General features: G+C 35.6%; 1 protein-coding gene across 10 annotated transcripts in view; it reads left to right on the top strand.

Moving 5' to 3' along the window:
* UNC13C (unc-13 homolog C) overlaps window positions 1–18,572 on the top strand; it is a 158,911-nt gene that overhangs the window by 48,012 nt on the left and 92,327 nt on the right. For 6 of the 10 annotated variants that reach the window (XM_038147211.1, XM_038147212.1, XM_038147209.1 and 3 more), the window contains 5 exons: window positions 3,057–3,079; window positions 3,608–3,672; window positions 7,826–7,898; window positions 9,153–9,158; window positions 15,565–15,636. In XM_038147211.1, the coding sequence (XP_038003139.1) occupies window positions 3,057–3,079; window positions 3,608–3,672; window positions 7,826–7,898; window positions 9,153–9,158; window positions 15,565–15,636 (239 nt within the window). The remainder of the gene's footprint in view (window positions 1–3,056; window positions 3,080–3,607; window positions 3,673–7,825; window positions 7,899–9,152; window positions 9,159–15,564; window positions 15,637–18,572) is intronic. The other 4 variants (XM_038147216.1, XM_038147217.1, XM_038147213.1 and 1 more) reach the window with 2 other exon arrangements.

The raw sequence follows: 18,572 nt of genomic DNA, 5'->3' as shown, positions 1-18,572 counted from the left end.
GAAATTTTACTTGGCTTACGTTTAACTGGTAGGTGGATAGAAAATAACCAGGGGGCTTATTTGAGGGTACTGAAAAAATGACAAGCCCTTCTCACTTCATACCCCAGCCATCCCCATATGTAAAACACTTTCATCAGAAACCAAGATTTAGTGGCTATGCTGAGAATTATACAGCTTTTTAATACCTGGAACTTATTAAAGGAAACTTAAAGACTAATTTTATCTAATTTCCTGCTTAGTTATCTAATTAAATGTAATTGACTGGCTTAAAAAAAATAAAAAGGGCTTGTAAGTATTTTCCTTTTGCCTTCAATATTTGACATTAGTAAAAATAATTTTCAGTAGTATGCAGATAGATGACCACCCTGCTCTTCATCATTCTGCTTCACAGGTTCGTAAATATCAATGTGGACTACACTGAGCAACAATTAAGGAGCAAAAGGATTTTTCCTATAATCCTTGTAAAAAATACCTTCCTCTTATCTAAAATGGCCTGTGGTATAAAGGCACAATCTGAAGGCTATTACTGGTATTTCTTAATGTAATGAATTTTCAATTAAAATGTAAGGAGAAACAACTAATTAAAGTAAGAAGTGTTAGCTATAAGAAACAGTGTTTCCACTGCTCCTAGGTGCACTCATTACTTTTTTAGGTTAATATTTTGAATGTGTGGATGACAGAAGTGAGTGGCATGAAGATAAGCTCTTTTAAGTAAATCACTGTCATTCAGCAGTATAATCTGAGATGTCTAGTCTTGAATCGCTGATTTGAAAATACATTCAGTGGTCTCTTACATAATCACAGTTCATTTCTTATCTACATCAAGGAATGTTGCTGTCTATTCTGGTAGCCTAACGACTACTAAAGTGAATTGCTTGGTGACTCTGTACACTTCCCGATTTGGTGCTCTCATAGAGAACACTTCCACAGTTCAGATTATTTCCCTCATGGTGAGTTCAGAAGAAGCAGTAAACAATGAAGTTTTCAAACTAATTTTGTCTCTGAAGATGCATTCATTTGTTACAAAGACGAGATGTCCTTAAGATCTCTTTTTTGGGAAATTTGCGTCACTTGTCCACTTTATGCAATTTCTTTTGAGGAAAGAGACCATTAGATGGGTGCATTTTTCTTTATATGTAGCGACTGCCAAGAAAAGCAAGCTAAACCAAAAACATGCCTTTCCTCCTTCCTAATTTTGATTGTCACGCTCCTCACTAAATTTAGGTAAAATTAGGCTCCAGTAAAGGAAATGTAGTGAAATTAGATGAAGTTGGCTGAAACCAAGAGAGGTAAAGAAAATTTTATATATCAGTCTATCTCTCATGCTCTGAAAAAATCCATTTTAAGTAGAAGATAAGTCTCAGCAATTTTTAATGTACATTTATAAAAAAGTGAATTAAATGAAGAATTTGTGTGATTCTTTAGGTATCTGATAGCAGCGTATCTGCCAACTATTTAAGAATTGTATTCCACATAAATAATACTAAAACTTGTTCTGCACCTTTATATGTCAGTATTACCGATTTTGCTATGATGAGATATTCTAAAAGGTTCAGGTTGCATGAAAAGATTGTGGGGAGGCTTCTTAAATTACAAGTAGGGTCTTTCTTAAAACTTCCCTCAGTCCCCAGATTTTTCTTTGCCTTTTGGACTTATCCGTTTTTACAAGTTGGAGAATGGATGCCTCTGTCACTCCTACCCTGTTGCTACATGCTGTCATGCCTTTCCTCTCATTGATGTCCACATGCTGCTCCAGACCTTTGGGTTTAACTCCTCTTTTCTTTAGGCCTCAGAAAAGCACAACCTATCCTGTTTCCATGGCCAGCCCAGCTAACAGTCACCTATTTCCTCCTGGTTCTGCTCTCACCCTGCTTGTGAAGTGCTGTAATAATTCTGGAGTGGGGAAGTTAGATCTTACGGTTTTCCAAATATTCTTTATATGCTTGAAAGAATAACCAATATTATCTGCTGTTGTGAGACAAATCCATTTCACAAATAATTTTTTTAAAAATAGAATATTTAAAGAGTAAGCTCATTTTCTTAAATCTAGTCAGTCAAATGCTTTGATCATGTAAGCTGCCTCTAAAATTAGTGGCAGAATAGAGCTTTTTAGTTCCCTGATTGTCACTACTGTTTGCTATGCAGCTTTAAAGTTACCAGTATATTTTGGATTTATGTGTTTGAATGTGATTTTTCTTGTATGTAAACAGGTTTAAAAATTAAATGTGGCACAAGTTTAAGGTGTAAATTTCGTAATTTTAAGGTGTTATTTTGTAATGTACATAACCTGAGATATCTCCGAATGTCTCGAGACTATCCAAACGATTTAAAGGGTCCTTGAGCCCTCCCTTTGGGAAAGTGGGAAGATCAGTAAGGTGACAATTAAAACAATGCTGTTTCATGTATGCACTGTACTATAAAGTGCAAATGTGACAAGACAAAATGAGGGTAGCTTTTACTGCCAGCAAATATATTCTGACTGATTGTAAATTTTCACATTGTGCTCATATATATATATATATATATGTATATATATGTATGAAATAACTTATACTTTCACAATTGTGGTTCTGTTGGTATTTGGGGAGTAATTTCTGTCATTTTATGAGTAGCTGTGATGGAATAGTTACAGTTCAGGAGTTGGGCTGGGGAGTGTGGTGTTTATATCCTTAGAAACACTTGCCTTTTCCTTGAAAATAGAGCATTATTTATTTGAACTCTGCAACTATATTAAATATATATTCATTCTTATTAAAAATACATTTTTTAAAAAGTAATAAAATTAAAAATCCCATGGGGTATGGTATGTGAAATATACGCTATCCACACAGTCCTTCATAGATGGCAGGGCTTCTTATCTACCAAGAACATCTTTTTATGTTTAAACTGTAGTGACAGTGATCTCACCACAATTATACAGCTAAGCACAGGTGTTACTTGGATTCTGGTCTACACTAACAGATAAAAACACTGACAGATTTTATAGCATAAGATTTTTTTTTTCAGAGACTGGCTTTTTCTAACCAATATTCCCCTTCTTCCCAATTCTTTTTCAGATAGCGGTTCTGTGGATGAAAAGGTTTAACATCATCTATTCACTATAGGGATCATGTATTTTGTTGATGTTTGTTTGTGACTTATTTGACCTGTTTTGTTCCATCATTTTAGTTGTGAAATCTGCATGGTTTTTTCCCAGCTTTCCACTCTTTTGTTCTCCTTTGATTGTATTGCAAATGTGTTGCATTTATAGACGGGGTAGCCCTCACTGTTGTGCTTACCATAATTGCCAACACAGGGGTCTGCTACTGTCAAACATGATATCTGATTTTTGCCTCTGATTATCACCTACCCTGCATTCACTATAGGATTTAAAGGGCAGCAGTATTTGGGAAGCATTACCTTACCTTCCCATGGGTTCTTCCACCGTGTGTCACTAAATGCTGAATGCCATCAAAGTGTTTCCCAAAGGAACAGTTAGTCTAGCTTTGGCCTGGAGCTGACCCTGCTAAACATTTTCATATGTCTTACATGTTTGATGCAGTTAAATTCTGTCCAAAACTTACTAAAAGCAACCAAGTAACTGTACTTTTTTTGATCTCTATTAAAGGCTCGGTTGGTAAGTGCAAGTTCCTTGGATGCTTCCAAGCTTTATGCAGTCCAAGCATTTGCTGGGTAAGTAAAAATATAACTGAGAATTTTTTAATTTGTATCTGCAAATAATTCTTACAGCATTATAGTTTTTTTCTAAGCTTTCTGTTTTAAGAAATTGCATTATTTTAAAAAGATAGTTTCATAGTGTATATCTTCCCCTTTTATATTTTTTAATTCCTTATTTTTTGATAAATTAATACGATAATTATGATGCTGAGGTCAGTTAGATAAGAGATTTTACCTGTTTGCATATAAAATAAGCATCCTTTGAAGTTGTAGCACAATTTTGTCTTCATTCTGGTAAATGTATAGTAATGTAATTCTAGCAATATAATATCACTCTAGTACTTGAAATTAAAAAGTCAAGGGAAAAGATTTTGAAGTGGCTGAGAGTGAATAGGAAAGGAACCTGAACTTTGTTTGTTGTCTCCAAATGAAGTTACCTTGCATCCAGTTCAAGGTATTCCTTGCTATTTTGAATACTTTCTTATTATTCAATCTGGAAAGGTAAAGAAATAAAAGTCTTCAGTAAAATTTATCAGTTATATTAGTTACCTAATTAAAACGGGTATTATCCTCTTGCTGGTGCATTCTATTAGTACTTCTTTACTATAATCACAATTTATTATAAAGACAAGGGGATGAAATTAAATTAATCATTTATCTTCATCTTTTATGTCTGAAATGCTATACAGTTGACACTATGAAGGTTTTCCTGTTTGGATTCCTATTTTGAGGGGAGGTGGGTGGCGCTTAAAAGTAGTTATGGCGTTAATTATTGCTTAATATTATGCACATGCTTCTATGGAAGGTGTACTTAGGGTAACATTTGTACCTACTGGTAAACTTTAAACAAATTTTTAAGTGATCAACAGTTCTTTAGTGGTGTAGGTAGTTTCCATATAGTTTGTCATACCTCAAAATGTTGTATTCCTGCCCTTTGCAGCTCCTGAAAAAAAACCTTTCAGAGTTGCTGTAAGAATGTGAGGACATGTGTGACATTGTGCAGGATTAGTCACCAAATGCAAAACAGAGGAGAAACAGTTTAACACTTGGTTATTGTGTAGTTTAGGACAGAATTTTGTAAGCAGACTCTGAGTGCCGGTACTAACAGTCAGGTATTGTGTCTGTGCCTGTAGGAACCTGCACATGACCATACTGTTTTGCTATATGTACTACTTTCCTTAACCAGTTGCTTAATTAGAGTTTCTTAATAGATACAGACTTTTAAAAGGTAATGTGGAATTCTTAATATTTTGTGGGTTTCACACAAAAAGCAATTTCATAGGTGTACGGAGAACTGCCACTGACAAGGACTATACAGACTTGAAGCTGCTCTTTTTATGTCCTGTCTCCCATTCAGAGGTGAATAAATTCAAGTATTGAATCCTCTGAGAATAAGCTGTGTCAATCCCTTGTGCAGACATCCTGTAACCACTGCATAGGACTACCTCAAAAAGCTGACAGTAGCTCAATAACAGCTCATGTTTTTAGATGAAACCTTGCTTCTTTTGCTGACAAAGTTTAGGCCTGTCCTTGCCTTGCTTTGCTGTCCACAGTATCTTTATTCAAGCCTCTGTTTCTCTAGGCCTCCTTAAAAACAGTTATGCAATTTTCATTTAAATTCTCATTCAGGCAAAGAATGCTATAATTTCAAAGACATTTGTGGCTCTGTTTTAATCACACTTCCCACTCTACTCCTTCGTGCAAAAACGACTGCTAATTTCTAGGATCCCTCAGTCTTTTTACTGCCAGCTCAACTGACTGCAGTTTGCTCTGATTCCTTCTCCCTCTTACTCTCTCCAAAAGGTGTTGCTATTTGAAGTGAGGGAGGAGATTGCTTCCCTCACAACCATTGTTACCATGTTTTATCTACACAAAAATACCCCAGTTGACTCTCTTCTGACTTGCTCTTCCCTCTCTGTCACAGCACGATGCTGTGACCCCACTTCATGCACCAGCACCCCCAAGTCCATGGCAGGGACTGCAGCTCTCCATTCTCTGCAATGATCTTCACTTGGTTGCATGAAATGAGAGAACAGCCCTTGACAAGAAAGTAAAGGCAAAGGCAAGGACCAAAGACAGCATTTCTGGGGCTTCTCATGCTACTTCTCTGTTAAAAGGCAGAAACACCACCTTTCCTGGTTTTTCCATACCAGTATCACATAATAACATCTTTGTTTTATTTTTCTTCACTTTCTTGAAGATGAGGCACTTTAGAGCTCATTATTTCCCTATTTTTAAAAGTCAAAGTAGGTCAGCTGGAGTTCTCATCATGTATATGGATCCTGCGTAGTAGTGCTTTACTTTTTCCAGAGACTTGCTCTTGTATTAATTTACTGCTTCCTAATGAGTAGTCAGAGACTGAAAATTTTACCACATGGCCTAATCCATTCTGAAATTCACTAACAATACACAGATGGTGCTGCATGCAGATGATTACTCCATTCCTTCAGAGGCATCTTCTTTATGGTAATTCAAATGTATTTTTCTTGAATTCTCTGACAAATTCAAATAGATTACTGTAAGACAGAATATTTCCAGAAGCACCAAAAAAATAGTCAATATGACAGGGTTTTTTTCCTTGTCTTTAATGATAACTTTTATCAAATTATTATGGTTACACTTCATCATCTTTTATATCAAGTTATTGTTGGGTTATAATTGGAAGTAAGGAGGGAAGTAGAGAATTCAATGTATAACCTACATTAACATGAATTTTTTTCCCTTGCTATGTAATTTCTTAATGATGACTAAAAGGAGTTTAGTAAGAACTTCTATTTTAGTCATATTTTTACGTTATAGAGCAGAGTAATAGATGGAAATTCTTTTACAGATATTGCCTCTATGTGAGCGTAATGCCTTATACACGATAAGTTTTATTTACTGCTGATGGAATTGCTCCTGAGTAGCAAAAAGCCCTGAGTTTATTTCTTGGTCTCTGTACATTTACTTTTCACAACCTCGGAAATGTTATTTTATTTCTATCGCACTTTTGCCTGGGTTTGTAAGTATGTCTGGAAGCTGCAATTTGGGTCTACTTTGATCTTTATGTTATTGAAAAAAAAATTCTAGTATCACAACGCGGCACGGAAAAATGGTTGTGAGAAAATATAAAGGAATTGCATAAACAGGCTATGAATTCTTTTCCCTTTCTTAGAGAATGTTCTGAGTGCATCAGAAGGAACTGAAAAATTCTTCACTAATTTTAGTTGTATCTCTTTTCACACAATAACTGTAACAGGCATAAATAAACTTAGGGCTTTCAGATGATAAACTCTTTGTAGTGAATGTAGATTCTGTATACACAGAGATAGAGAGAAATATAAGAACTGAAAAGGGTATTTGAGGCAGTGCCAAACAAAGGACAATGCAAAGGAAAATGTTTGGTCTTGAAAAATCTGATATCCCAGCTTCTCTGAGAATTTCCAAGTATCTCTGAATTATAACTGACAAGGTATACAGCGATCTTCCAAAACCCTCTGTGGAAAAAGTTCAGGAAGATACCTGTGTTAATTGTTTGGAAGAGTCAGAGAGAGTGAGGCAAATTTGTTATCCATATCAATATGTATTCTTTCAAATTCTGTTGGTGTGTCAACATTTTATTCTTTGAAGTGACTCCAAGTTGCTCTTTGTTGTTGTTTCCAAGTTATATGTGAGATCTAACTGGGGTTCAATTTCAAATTCAAACCAGGCAAGAGAAAATAATGATGGTCACCATGGAATTACTTTAAAATGTGACAAGTTCTGTTTTCCACAGTCGCATGGAGTTATTTGAGATGTGATTATGAGTTTAGCTAGATATTTTAAACTTTGTATCAAATTTAATACAACAGTATTCATTGACATCAGTGATGTTCAATATTAGGCTGCATCTCAACTACCAAATATACAAGAACTTATGGTGCAAAGATTTTCTTATGATTTCTAAATCAATGGTAAAAAGTTTTAGGAAGTATTAAGCAACCTTTTAGCTACTCTGATTTTGGCAAATGCCTGAAGAAAAAGCCCCAAGAACACTCGCACTTGTTTTTCAATTGGAGCAAATGCCTTTGGCTGATAGCTGCTAATTTTGATTTTTAACTCTAAATAGAAATACTGTAGACAGTTTTTAAGGATGCAGTCTTGTAAGCTCCATATTTTTCATTTTCTTCTTTGCCTTTTTATTTTTCAGTCGTGGACTGTACGGAATTGACAGCATGCCAGACCTACGAAGAAAGAAATCTTTTCCCATTGTTCGAGATGTGGTGAGTAACTTCTGAAACTGTTGATTCATTTGCCAGTTGTGCAGGTCTTTCTTTTAATTACTATTGTGCATCTGAATGACAGTTTACAATAATTGTTTTATGGAAAAATGGAGTCTTGAGAGAATGGAGTGAGGGCAGCGAAAGTCAATGAGGCAGTTGTTATAATGTACTGGATAAGTCTGAATATCTCATTGGATATTTAGGTATTACTAGTGTAATCAAGTAATGTGCATTTCATGCAATAAAAAGCTACCCATTTTCACAAAGATGTTATTGTTTGGGATACTGTTTCACTTGATATATTTTGATACTGAAAGAGAGAGGAAGTTCCTTTTAAAAAGCAGCCCTTTTCACTATTAGTATTTTAAAGATTTATGCATACTGTAGGTACATTTGAGGTAATCAGGGTTTTTAACAGTCATTGGAAACAAGAATAATTTAAGAAAAGAAATTTCAGTGGAAAAGAATGGCAGTTCCTTTGAGATTTATTCTGACTTCCAGTCTAAAAAAGATTAAGAAGAGTCTCTCTGCCCCGAAGAATTTCAAGTGCTATTCACGTTTCTGTTTTTCTTTTCCTGTAGTATAGAATTCATAATTCAAAAAAATACATATTTGGTCTCTGATGATGGTGAGCTCCCAAAACAGTTTCTCACTATAAAGAAGTGATTGGCTGTTAGGCTAAGTAAATTATTACTGTCATTGTAGTTAAAAGATCAGCCTTTGTCTGTTATTGCTCAATGTTTTCTCAGTTTCTGTGTTCAGTTACTCTCTGGTGATCCACCACACTGTTTGAGCAGTCAAAAAGAAAAAGCACAGCAACCATTTTAGAGTAGAATTTCTTCTGAAACTGATGAAAAGTTACACTGCACAACATAGTAGAGCCTGCATTCATTTAAACCATCTTTTTGACAGCAGCCACTCCACTACTAGTTGTATTAAACAAGTATAGTCTATTGTCTTGCTGTGATTCTTCAATGCATGTTAAATGGCACTCTGCTTTGTTCTTAATTGTTGGAAGTGCTTACAGAAAGGTATAGCTCAGAATACATTAAGACATCAAAATAAATGTAAATGATCCTTTCCTATGCTTACTTATGACGGTTTCAGAAAAACAGAAATAATATTGTTAGAAATGAGTGCTAGACTCTTTTGATGCTGACTAAAATAAATATACTTTATTTTCTTTGTTGTGCAATGAATCTGACAAATTAATACTCTCTATAATTTCTTTCCTATCTTGTCTGGATTTTTAAGGCTATGGTAAGTACTTCTATATTTGTAAATGTTCTGAAATTATCATAGTAACTGTTACAGATTCCATTAATGTCATGTTTTATTATGACCTTCTATTGGAAAGTTAAAAAACTATTTTATGATCAAGAATTTAATTAGAAGGGAAGTGATGCCTTAAGTGCATGTGTTCTCCTCTGCATCATGTATACCAAAATTGCTGGAAGAAGTTTATGTTAAAAAGTAGTCTGTATATTCCAAATATCTTTTCTGCTGATACAAGCACAAAATTTAGGTCTCAACCATGAAGCTTCCCCTGTGGTATTGGAAAGTCTTAGACACCTAGAGAAAGAGAAGTTTAAAGTGTTCCCTACCTTTAAATTCTCTTCTGTCTATCAGTTTTATTTTTCTTTATTTTCCTAGTCCCTCTGCACTTCCAGTTTCACTCCATCGTTTTCATGCTTTCAGCATTGTATCTCCATACAATGCTTATCAAAATTCTGTATGTTTTCTTAAGATGGTATTTCTAACTCCCATTTGTTTTCATGAAATCACATTTTGAAAAATCTGATTTTCAACACAGAAGCATAGAATATGTTGAGGTGAAAGAGACCCACAAGGATCATCAGGTCCAGCTCCTGGCCCTGCGTTGGACCATTCCCAAGAGTTGCACCCTGTGCCTGGGAGTCCAAATGCTCCCGGAGGTCTGTGAGGCTGAGGCAGTGACCGCTGCCCTGGGGAGCTGTTCTGGTACCCAACCACCCCCTGGAGGAAGAACCTTTCCCTGATGCCCAGCCTAAACCAACCCCCTTGACACAATTTCAGGGCCTTCCCTTGCATCCTGTCACTGTCACCAGGGATCAGAGATCAGTGCCTGCCCCTCCTCTTCCCCTCACGAGGAAGCTGTACCTGCAGTGAGATCTCCCCTCAGTCTCCTCCAGGCTGAACAGACCCAGTGCCCTGAGCTGCTCCTCACATGGCTTCACCTCCAGACCCTTCACCACCTTCACTGCCCTCATTTGGACGCTCTCCTCCTCCTGAACTGCTGGAAAGTTTTTTTATGCTAATGCAGAAGTCTCTGCGTGTTTTAGATTCAGTCATTAGAGAGGATAAGACAGTCAAAATCTACCTGCAGGGACAGTTCTGTTTGCTGCAGTTGTGGGTCATTATTAGACTTCTGGTAGAGTGTATCTGGTACAGGAGAGAGAGACAGACCAAGGAGAAGTGATGGTTCAAGTGCAGTAACAATACACAGGGCATGAATGGATCTGTTTATTGTGGAGCCAGGAAAAAGAGTCCAGTGCACTTGCTCATGGCATTGCTATAACTTCTGCTTTTTAAAAAAAGATACTCTCTTTTTGGATTCTTTAGAGCTTGAGTTAAGGTGAGAACAACCAGGGAGAGAAATATCAATTACAGTGGAGGTTAGATGTTTTTATCTCACAGTGGCCAAATAGATGTGGTGATCTGCTCAGCCGTAGCCAAAGGTAGCTCTGTTTTACTGCCTTTGCTTCTGTTAATGCCAGTCATCATTTTGAATGTTATTCTAGAAAATTCTTGTGTTTGTTAAATGTAAAGGTGATTTTATACTGTGTAATCACTGTAATCAGGCCAATTTCTTCTTTTGATCAATCAAGACTGTATTGCTCCCTAGTTTTATTATTTGATTATAAGAACATAAAAATAATTTGTGAATCTTTGCTGCTGTTGTAAAGCAGTCTGTCGAAGTGAACACACCAGAGGAAACAATTGCCTGTTTCAGCTAAAATGATAATGCACTGAATTTTTTTTCTGTCTCCACAATAAAAACTTTTATAGAGGCTGAAATTCAAATATGGTAATTTAAAGATTCATAGAAAGAAGATATTAATTTAAATTGCAGATGTCATATTCTCTGGTTTTGTATGTGGTCAGCTAAATACCTGGACTATTTTACATTAATTCTGCTATCAGCAGTCAATTTTCTTAACTCCTTTAATCATAGATAGGCAAATTCAGTTATATTCCTAATAAAAATATTCATGCATTAAATAGATAAATCATAATGTAGTAAGTATTTGTATATTTGTCAGGGCTTTTTAAGTCTACTAAATGGGAATCATAACAATATAATTATCTTTGAGGCTGGACAGATTGTGCTTTTGTGTCTGTGCTACGGATATGAAAAAAAAGCAGATGATGACAGTTGTGTCCAGTAATGATTGTGTAGTGGAGCTGAAGAATTGTCTTTTCTTCTAAATCTTCTTTCTGGGCTCAATACTGCGGTTCTGTTGAGTATTTCAATATTAGACATCAACCTTTCTAACAGAAAAATTGTGGGACAGGACTAAGTAATTTCCCTCACTACTCTACTTCCTCTCAAGTTATTTTGTTTTCTTTCCTTCCCCCTCCACCTCAGCAGCCCAAGAAATGGTACAAATCTGTCTTCCAAAATAATAAAGTTGATATCCCTAGAGTGATATACCTGTAGTTGCTCAAAAAGAAATAGTTCTGAAATTGTGCAGGTTTTAAATGCTGTAAACAGTGAAATTTTTGTTGCATTCACCTCTAGTGGGTAATTTTTATATCACATTAAAAATAATATCAACATTTCTAAAGTGATGAAAAATGGCTTGTCTTCAACTCTTTTTTCCTGCTGATAGCAGTGTGTAGATTTTTTTTTTTTAAGGGAAAAAGGAAATATGATTAAGAAATTGAAACCCTCTGTAAAACCAGAGGAATGAGTACTGCATGGCACAGCCAGCGGTCATGAACAGTTGTATGAACCTGACTATTTGTTCCTCTGTGCTATTTCAGCTGTGCAAGACACAGCTTGCCTATTTCATCGTGATAGAGGACTTATCTTTTTTTTTCCCTCAAAACAATTGATCATTTAACATGTAATTGTAGCTTGAATCCAATTAGCTTTTACTTACAGTTACCATTTTTCAATGTTTTTGCTAGAATGACTTCTAATTATATTAATTTATTTATTTAAGCTGCTAAGGCAAATTTGGAGGTAATAAATTAGGCAGTGTAGATACAAGTTATTAGGTAGTCTAGAAGGCCTTGAGCATAAAGGAGACTAATTTATTTTAAATCTTTAAATCCTATATTAGAGAGTTTAAAAACAATTTAAAAATTAAATAGACAATGGTCTGCTTTATAGTCTCTTATTGTTTGGGGGTTTTGCTAGGCTTTTTGATTTTGATAATTTTTTTGTATGTTCATAATTCAACAACACTTAGAGTCCTTATGCTCTGCAAGTCAAATTTTTACCTAAGGAAAGACATGAGGTAGTATCTGGACATTAGTTTGAGAGGGTACTCTAGTACAAACTGCTGACAAGTTCTGTGTCCTGTTAAGGGAGAGGTGTGAAACACTGCAGGATTCTGTTGCTCTCCTGTTCTTTTAATGCTCAGACATTTTGGACTTGCTGGAAGTTCCAGCTGATGAGCTGCACTTGCCTTTCTTTCTTGCTGCTGCTTGAAAACAGAGAGGCAATAGGGGAAGAAGTTTTCTTGTTATGTTCATAACCTGTCACCTTGTTTCCCATAGATAAATCAGGCAGCTTTTTCCCCTTTCTCTGTCCAAAATGCTCACTCCTCCTTGTTTCATTCCACACTTAAGAAGTGATACTGCTATGTGTTCAATGCTTCATGCTGTTGAGTTATCACCAACTTCAGTATTTTAGAGCAGAAGCATTTTATGGTCTTTCTCTTGTAGATGTAGTTTGTTCTGACAGTGATACATAAATGGAAATAATTATTGTGGGGTTTTTTTCACTAAAATCCCTGTAAATTTAATCCATACAACTTTTAAATTTACTTGTTTATCACAAATCCCTTTAGATATCACTTTCTTCCAACATGACAAACACTTTATTGAGAACAACCTAATTACCTGTTTCCTATTAAGTTTTGCTTTTCTATATAGGGCACTGCACTATGATTTTAGACATGTTTCTGATTAAGAAGAAAATAGTAAAGCTCCATGATTCCAAGGGCACCCCTTGGGAGAACTGGGCTTGAAGGACACATGACAGCATCAAAATTGCTTCCCCCTTTTTTTTTTTTTCTCACAGGAAATAGTATCTGTTTATTGACTTACAGGGATAGCACGAAACTGCAGCTCTGCTGGCTCATGTTCTTTGGTATTGCTGGAGGACAGAACACAGCAGCAATCATTGCTCTATATTTGAGGTTAATGTTCTTATGCCCTTTGTGTTCCTGTCCTGACAAGTCATTCACATTGCTCTATTGCTTGGAATGGCCAGGATTGTGCAACTGTGACCTAGAAGGGTCAAATCCCTTCCTATGTGTAAGGGACATGAAAACTATAAAACAGGCATAGTGCAGGCAAGTAAATCTACATGGCTACTTGTCAAGACTTTGAGCAAAAACCTGTGCTTCAAGAAGGATCAAAAAGTTGATGCTTTTACAGCACTTTGTTTTAAAACCCAGAACTCTGCTGATTATGAAAATTGTTTCTTTTCCTCGTAATGATCCAAAAGCATTTTCACTTGCCATTTTTAACTGTGATATGTGGGTCTTGAAGCATTATGTTTGACACAAAAAATGTGAAAAAACAAAGCCTAAGCACTGTTTAATCTTTCCTGTGGCTGTGAATCTCACTGGCACAAACCCATGGAACTTCCCACATTCACAGAAATAGAATAAAAGGATGGTCACAGAGAAGTAAACAGAATTATTTACTTAATTATAACAGAATGGAGAATCTGACAGCAAATTAATGGCATAGAGTTGGTAAATTGCTGAGTTTGAAGGAAGAAAAAAAAGGGAAGGTTCTTTGTAGTAGGAGAGGAATCGAATACTACTAAGCCATGGATGATTTCTTACCCTATAATTGGTTTCACAAGATTAATAATTCTGTGTCAGTCTGCAAGTTTAATTATTATCAAGAGAAATGTATTGAAAATTGAATTAGGGAAAGTGAACATTTAAAATTAAAATTGAACAATCTCATAAATAAATAAATAGAAATCCATTTTAAATAGACCAGTGTTTAAAATTATATAATTGGAAATAAAATTTGAATTGTCTCTTCATCCAGAGACTAATGATGTAGTTCCTTTGCTGATATAAGCCTAAATTGTTTCTGGCCCAGTATGCATTTCACAAAAATAAGAATGTCACCTACAAAGTATCATTTAAACTTTTGCTGTAATAATTCTGTAATTATGGACTACAGAGCCCCACTTCACAGTTAGGTGAAAATCTGTATCCTCACAACAAAGGCAACAACAGACTTATGGTTAGTGGGTGGTATAATTGATCCACACACTGCTAGCCTGTGAGGGCAGCAAAGCATGACAAAGCAGATAGTGGATGACAGAAGAACAGAGATAAGGCACAAGTGTACAAACACACTTGGAATGATTTAGAAGAAGAGAAAGGAGGAATAAAAACAACACTCCAGGTGCCATCCAATAATATAACAGCATTATGGTTGATATTTTGCACAGTGGAATAAATCTTATCTGTTTCTGTCAGGCCAAAAGGATTATTGATAGCAGAAGTGATATTCAGATTTGAAATATTATTTGTAAAACACACAGAACTCATTCCACCAGGGTCCTTTCTGATCATTTTACTTGCCAGTCAGTTCTCAAGGACCCATTTAGATTTGTGGGTCGTTGCAATAAGAAATATAAAATTTCCTTGTTTATTATATATTAAAATTATTTTCTTTTCAGTCCCTTTGTGTGTACTGTACTAGCTCAAAAGAGCTCATCTCTACAACCAAGTGCATTTTCCTCCAAACCAGAAGTTGTCCATATACCAATAATACCATGTGGCCAAATGAGGACAGATTGACACAGAGTTCTGGTCTCTTTTCCTGTCTCAAATAACCCAAGTGTTTCTCTGTATAGCTATCCATAGTATTGAATTAATATTTTCTCTAAGGAAAATAATACTTTAAAATTTCTTGAGGTCTTTTTATTTAAGTAGAACTTTATATACATACACACCATTTAAAAATGCTCAGTGAATTATGAAAAATTATCCAGACTGACAACTTGAACCATAAGACTACTGCAAAATGATCTCCCATGTTGCTGCAGGCACAGTCAGCTTCCAAATTAGGGCAGGATGCCTATCCTTGTACCACATTAATTTGGTTGGCAAAGCAGAAAAACAGTGACAGCCTGTGGTTTAAAAAAACTGAGTCACAAACCTCTGACTTACAGGTTTTGTATTAGAAATGGCAGTTCAGCTGGGCACTGCTGAAGGAAGCAGTAATGATGACGGGAAGTATACTTCCATTGTTCTGAAACCCTAAAAATTGTGAGCTGCAAACATTAACTAAAAGGTTTTGTATCTTCTACAGTTTTGTTTACATCCAGTAGCATAATCAAGTACTATTTGCCTTCCGTTAGATTCAAGAGCTGCTGTTACTTGTATAACTGGTAACTCTCTTGCATTTGCCTTAACAGACCCTTGCAGCTAGAAAATCTGGTATTTCTATGGCTATGCTCAACCGGACCTCCATAAACACTGAAGAAATGGTAAGTGTTTTCAATGACAGGTTTAGGATGTTTAGGTAACAGAGAAATTTTTGTTCAAATATCTCTAAAAGTTATTTCAGCCTTACACACTCCAAACTAGATGAAATAGAATGTATTCCAATTATTGTGTAGAAACTTCCAGGGAACTCGAGCAGAATTTGCTGCCTGATCCACAGTAGCAAGACCAGGTTTGCTTCTGCTGACTCATATCCATGATGGTCAGAGGGGACTAACCAAGAAAACTTTTGGTTTACATAACAGTTATTTGGGGAAGCCTTTTCTTTTAAATTGTCCAACTGTACCGTATTTACCTGCAGTCTTTCATCATCTTTCTATCTTCATCACACTGTGAGTACAAATAGAATAACAGGGCTCTGCAAGATGGGTTTTTATGATAATTTTTCCCAGTCCTTGGGACAATCTTTAATTTTTTTTTAATGTAACTCATTTGCTAATAACAAATGTGATTCTAGAAGAAATATTTCATACAAGAAATATCCACAAGAGTCTTTTGAAAAGATATACTGCCATAGCTGGTAAAATGCATGAGCTGTAGTTTTCCATTAGTGATTTCACTTTTTTTTTGGAACAAAAACAGAACAGGTGCCATTTTCTTCAGGAATACTTAATGTGTGATGCAAGATTTATATATGAACTAAGCAAAAGCAATAATTTGAAGGAATACAGGTCCATTTTGTGTTCCTCAAATTGCTAGTGCATACACAGCCTTCTAAAATACATCCTATTCTGAAGAAAAATGAAGAGTTGAATCTTTCTTACATTGTTGTTAAGGTGCATAGGAAAAGAATGGGAGAACAGAAAATACTGACAGGTGTTCTGGGAACTGGAACACGTAGCACAAATATTGACATCCATCATTCTTACCTCGTTTATTGTGAACTTTCTGTGCTTATGTGGTAATCATGAAGTTATGATTTGGTGGTGCTCAGGGATGGATTGCTGAGCTAGAAAGCCAGATGGTGTTTGCAATTTTCTTCCAGTAGGGGCAGTAGGTATTTTATTCTGCTATCTCAATGTAGCAACAAAGGTTGATAGAATGGAGAACTATGGGATCTTGAGGAGTTCAAGGCTGAGGGAAAATTATAGAAGAAAACTTACGGCATCCAAAGGCTATAAAAATCAAGACTTTTTTCAGCTTTGTTGTAGTTTGTACCAAAATACCTGAATTCAGTAGAAGACCCTAAAATACTCCATGTACTTTACTAAATGGTGTTTATTAAACAAACAACATTATATATATAAGTATTACCACCTTTTATGACAAAAAAAAAGCAGATTCCTCTATTTATTTACATGCCTCCTCTTGCGTAAAAACTACCAGGCTCTGACTTTGAAGGGCTAAAGTTGCAAGAGATAGTTTTGGAGATAACATTAATTGCCAACAAATGCAGGACAAGAAAGAATAATTTGGACTGCACTTATGGATTTTTACATAAATGGTCCTGTTCAGAGGGGGAAAAAAAGGCAGCAAATCCCAGTGAACAGCTCAGTGCAAACAAGCCTCCAATGCTCAACCAGAGAAACTACTGAATTCTGATTCAGGAGAAAGGAAAAAGGAAAATTCATCTGAATGTATTTTTATACCTCTATATTCTTTTGCCTCCATTTGAACCATGCCATTTGGAAAACTGTGTACCAGAAATAGTTCTTTCTTAACCAATCTTGAAATAAAAATTGAAGTCCAAAGGAATACAGCAAATGTAACTTAGACACATGAAAGTTCATTTGATTAGAAAATGTAAAAAGCTAATTGAGAGTAGAGGTGAATAAAAGAAGCCAATCCTGTGCCAGCCCTCACTACACATACCAAGGGCCAGGGAGTGCTCTTTAACAGACAAATCTAAGGGTACAGCTACTAAAGCCTCTTACAAGATATTTAAAATAAGGGAAAGGCATTACTTTTCTACTTCCCAAAGTAGCCAGCCAAACTTAATAACCTAGGGCATCATTACACTGGGTAGAGCAAGATTTGAAAACAAAAAGGACAGACATTTTCAGGCATAAAAGAATTCTCCAGATACTCTCCAAAAAATTAAGATGTGAAATGCAGATGAAGAAATGGAGTCACCAATGAAATTGAAGGAAAAAAACTTCCCCTTTGGGCAAATTATTCCTCTGATTAGGGCTTTTCTAGTTTTTAATCCTCCCCCAAGTTTTTTTCTGGAGGGAATATTAATGACTCGGGTGGTGTTATTTGGCTGATTAAATTCAGTATGAAAATTCTTTGAACTAATGCCTTTATTAAAACTCAAGTGCCACCTACTCAAAAAAATTACACCCTGAGGTTAAGGCTTTGAGCTTTGCCACCTGTCACTGCTATCCTTTTGGTACAACACATTTATGGCACACTGAGTTTGTGTGTTCTCAAGCAGAGATCCAAAGATATTTTAAACAGTGTAATACTTAGACATATGCTTTCAGTTGAGCACCCATTTAATTGCTTTGTTGAACAAAGACAGAGCTGCACACTTTTGAAAATTATACATCAATGACGTTGTCAAGTATTTCAGGTAGAATATGACAGAAGTAAATTTCCCTTTAGAGGATAAGCAGATAACTAAAGAATTCTCCTATCTGTTATTAGTGCTAAAGGTTGCCAAACCAGTTATTATTTATATAGTTGTATTGGAAGTTATTAGTGCCATGTTGTTATGCTCTGTAATTCACATAGCCAAAACATTTAAACAGAGAAGAGTAATAGGAATGAAAGCCTCTAGACAGTAAGAGAAATAAGTTTCTTCTTTGCAATTTGCTTTATTAACAACATGGGAAAGAACATGCTCAGAAGCAATACCAGTCTACAAATTGTGTCTTTCAGCTGAAAACTTCATTTACCCTCCAATGTTTATATTAAGGCCTGTTGAGGGTAAATTTCATTACTTACTGACATTTCAGAAAAATGTAAAGTTACTGGC

The sequence above is a fragment of the Motacilla alba genome, chromosome 10, assembly GCF_015832195.1.
Source record: "Motacilla alba alba isolate MOTALB_02 chromosome 10, Motacilla_alba_V1.0_pri, whole genome shotgun sequence".
Lineage (NCBI taxonomy): Eukaryota > Metazoa > Chordata > Aves > Passeriformes > Motacillidae > Motacilla > Motacilla alba.
The sequence above is the reverse complement of the archived record's forward strand: the minus strand, read 5'-3'. Positions and strand labels throughout refer to the sequence as shown.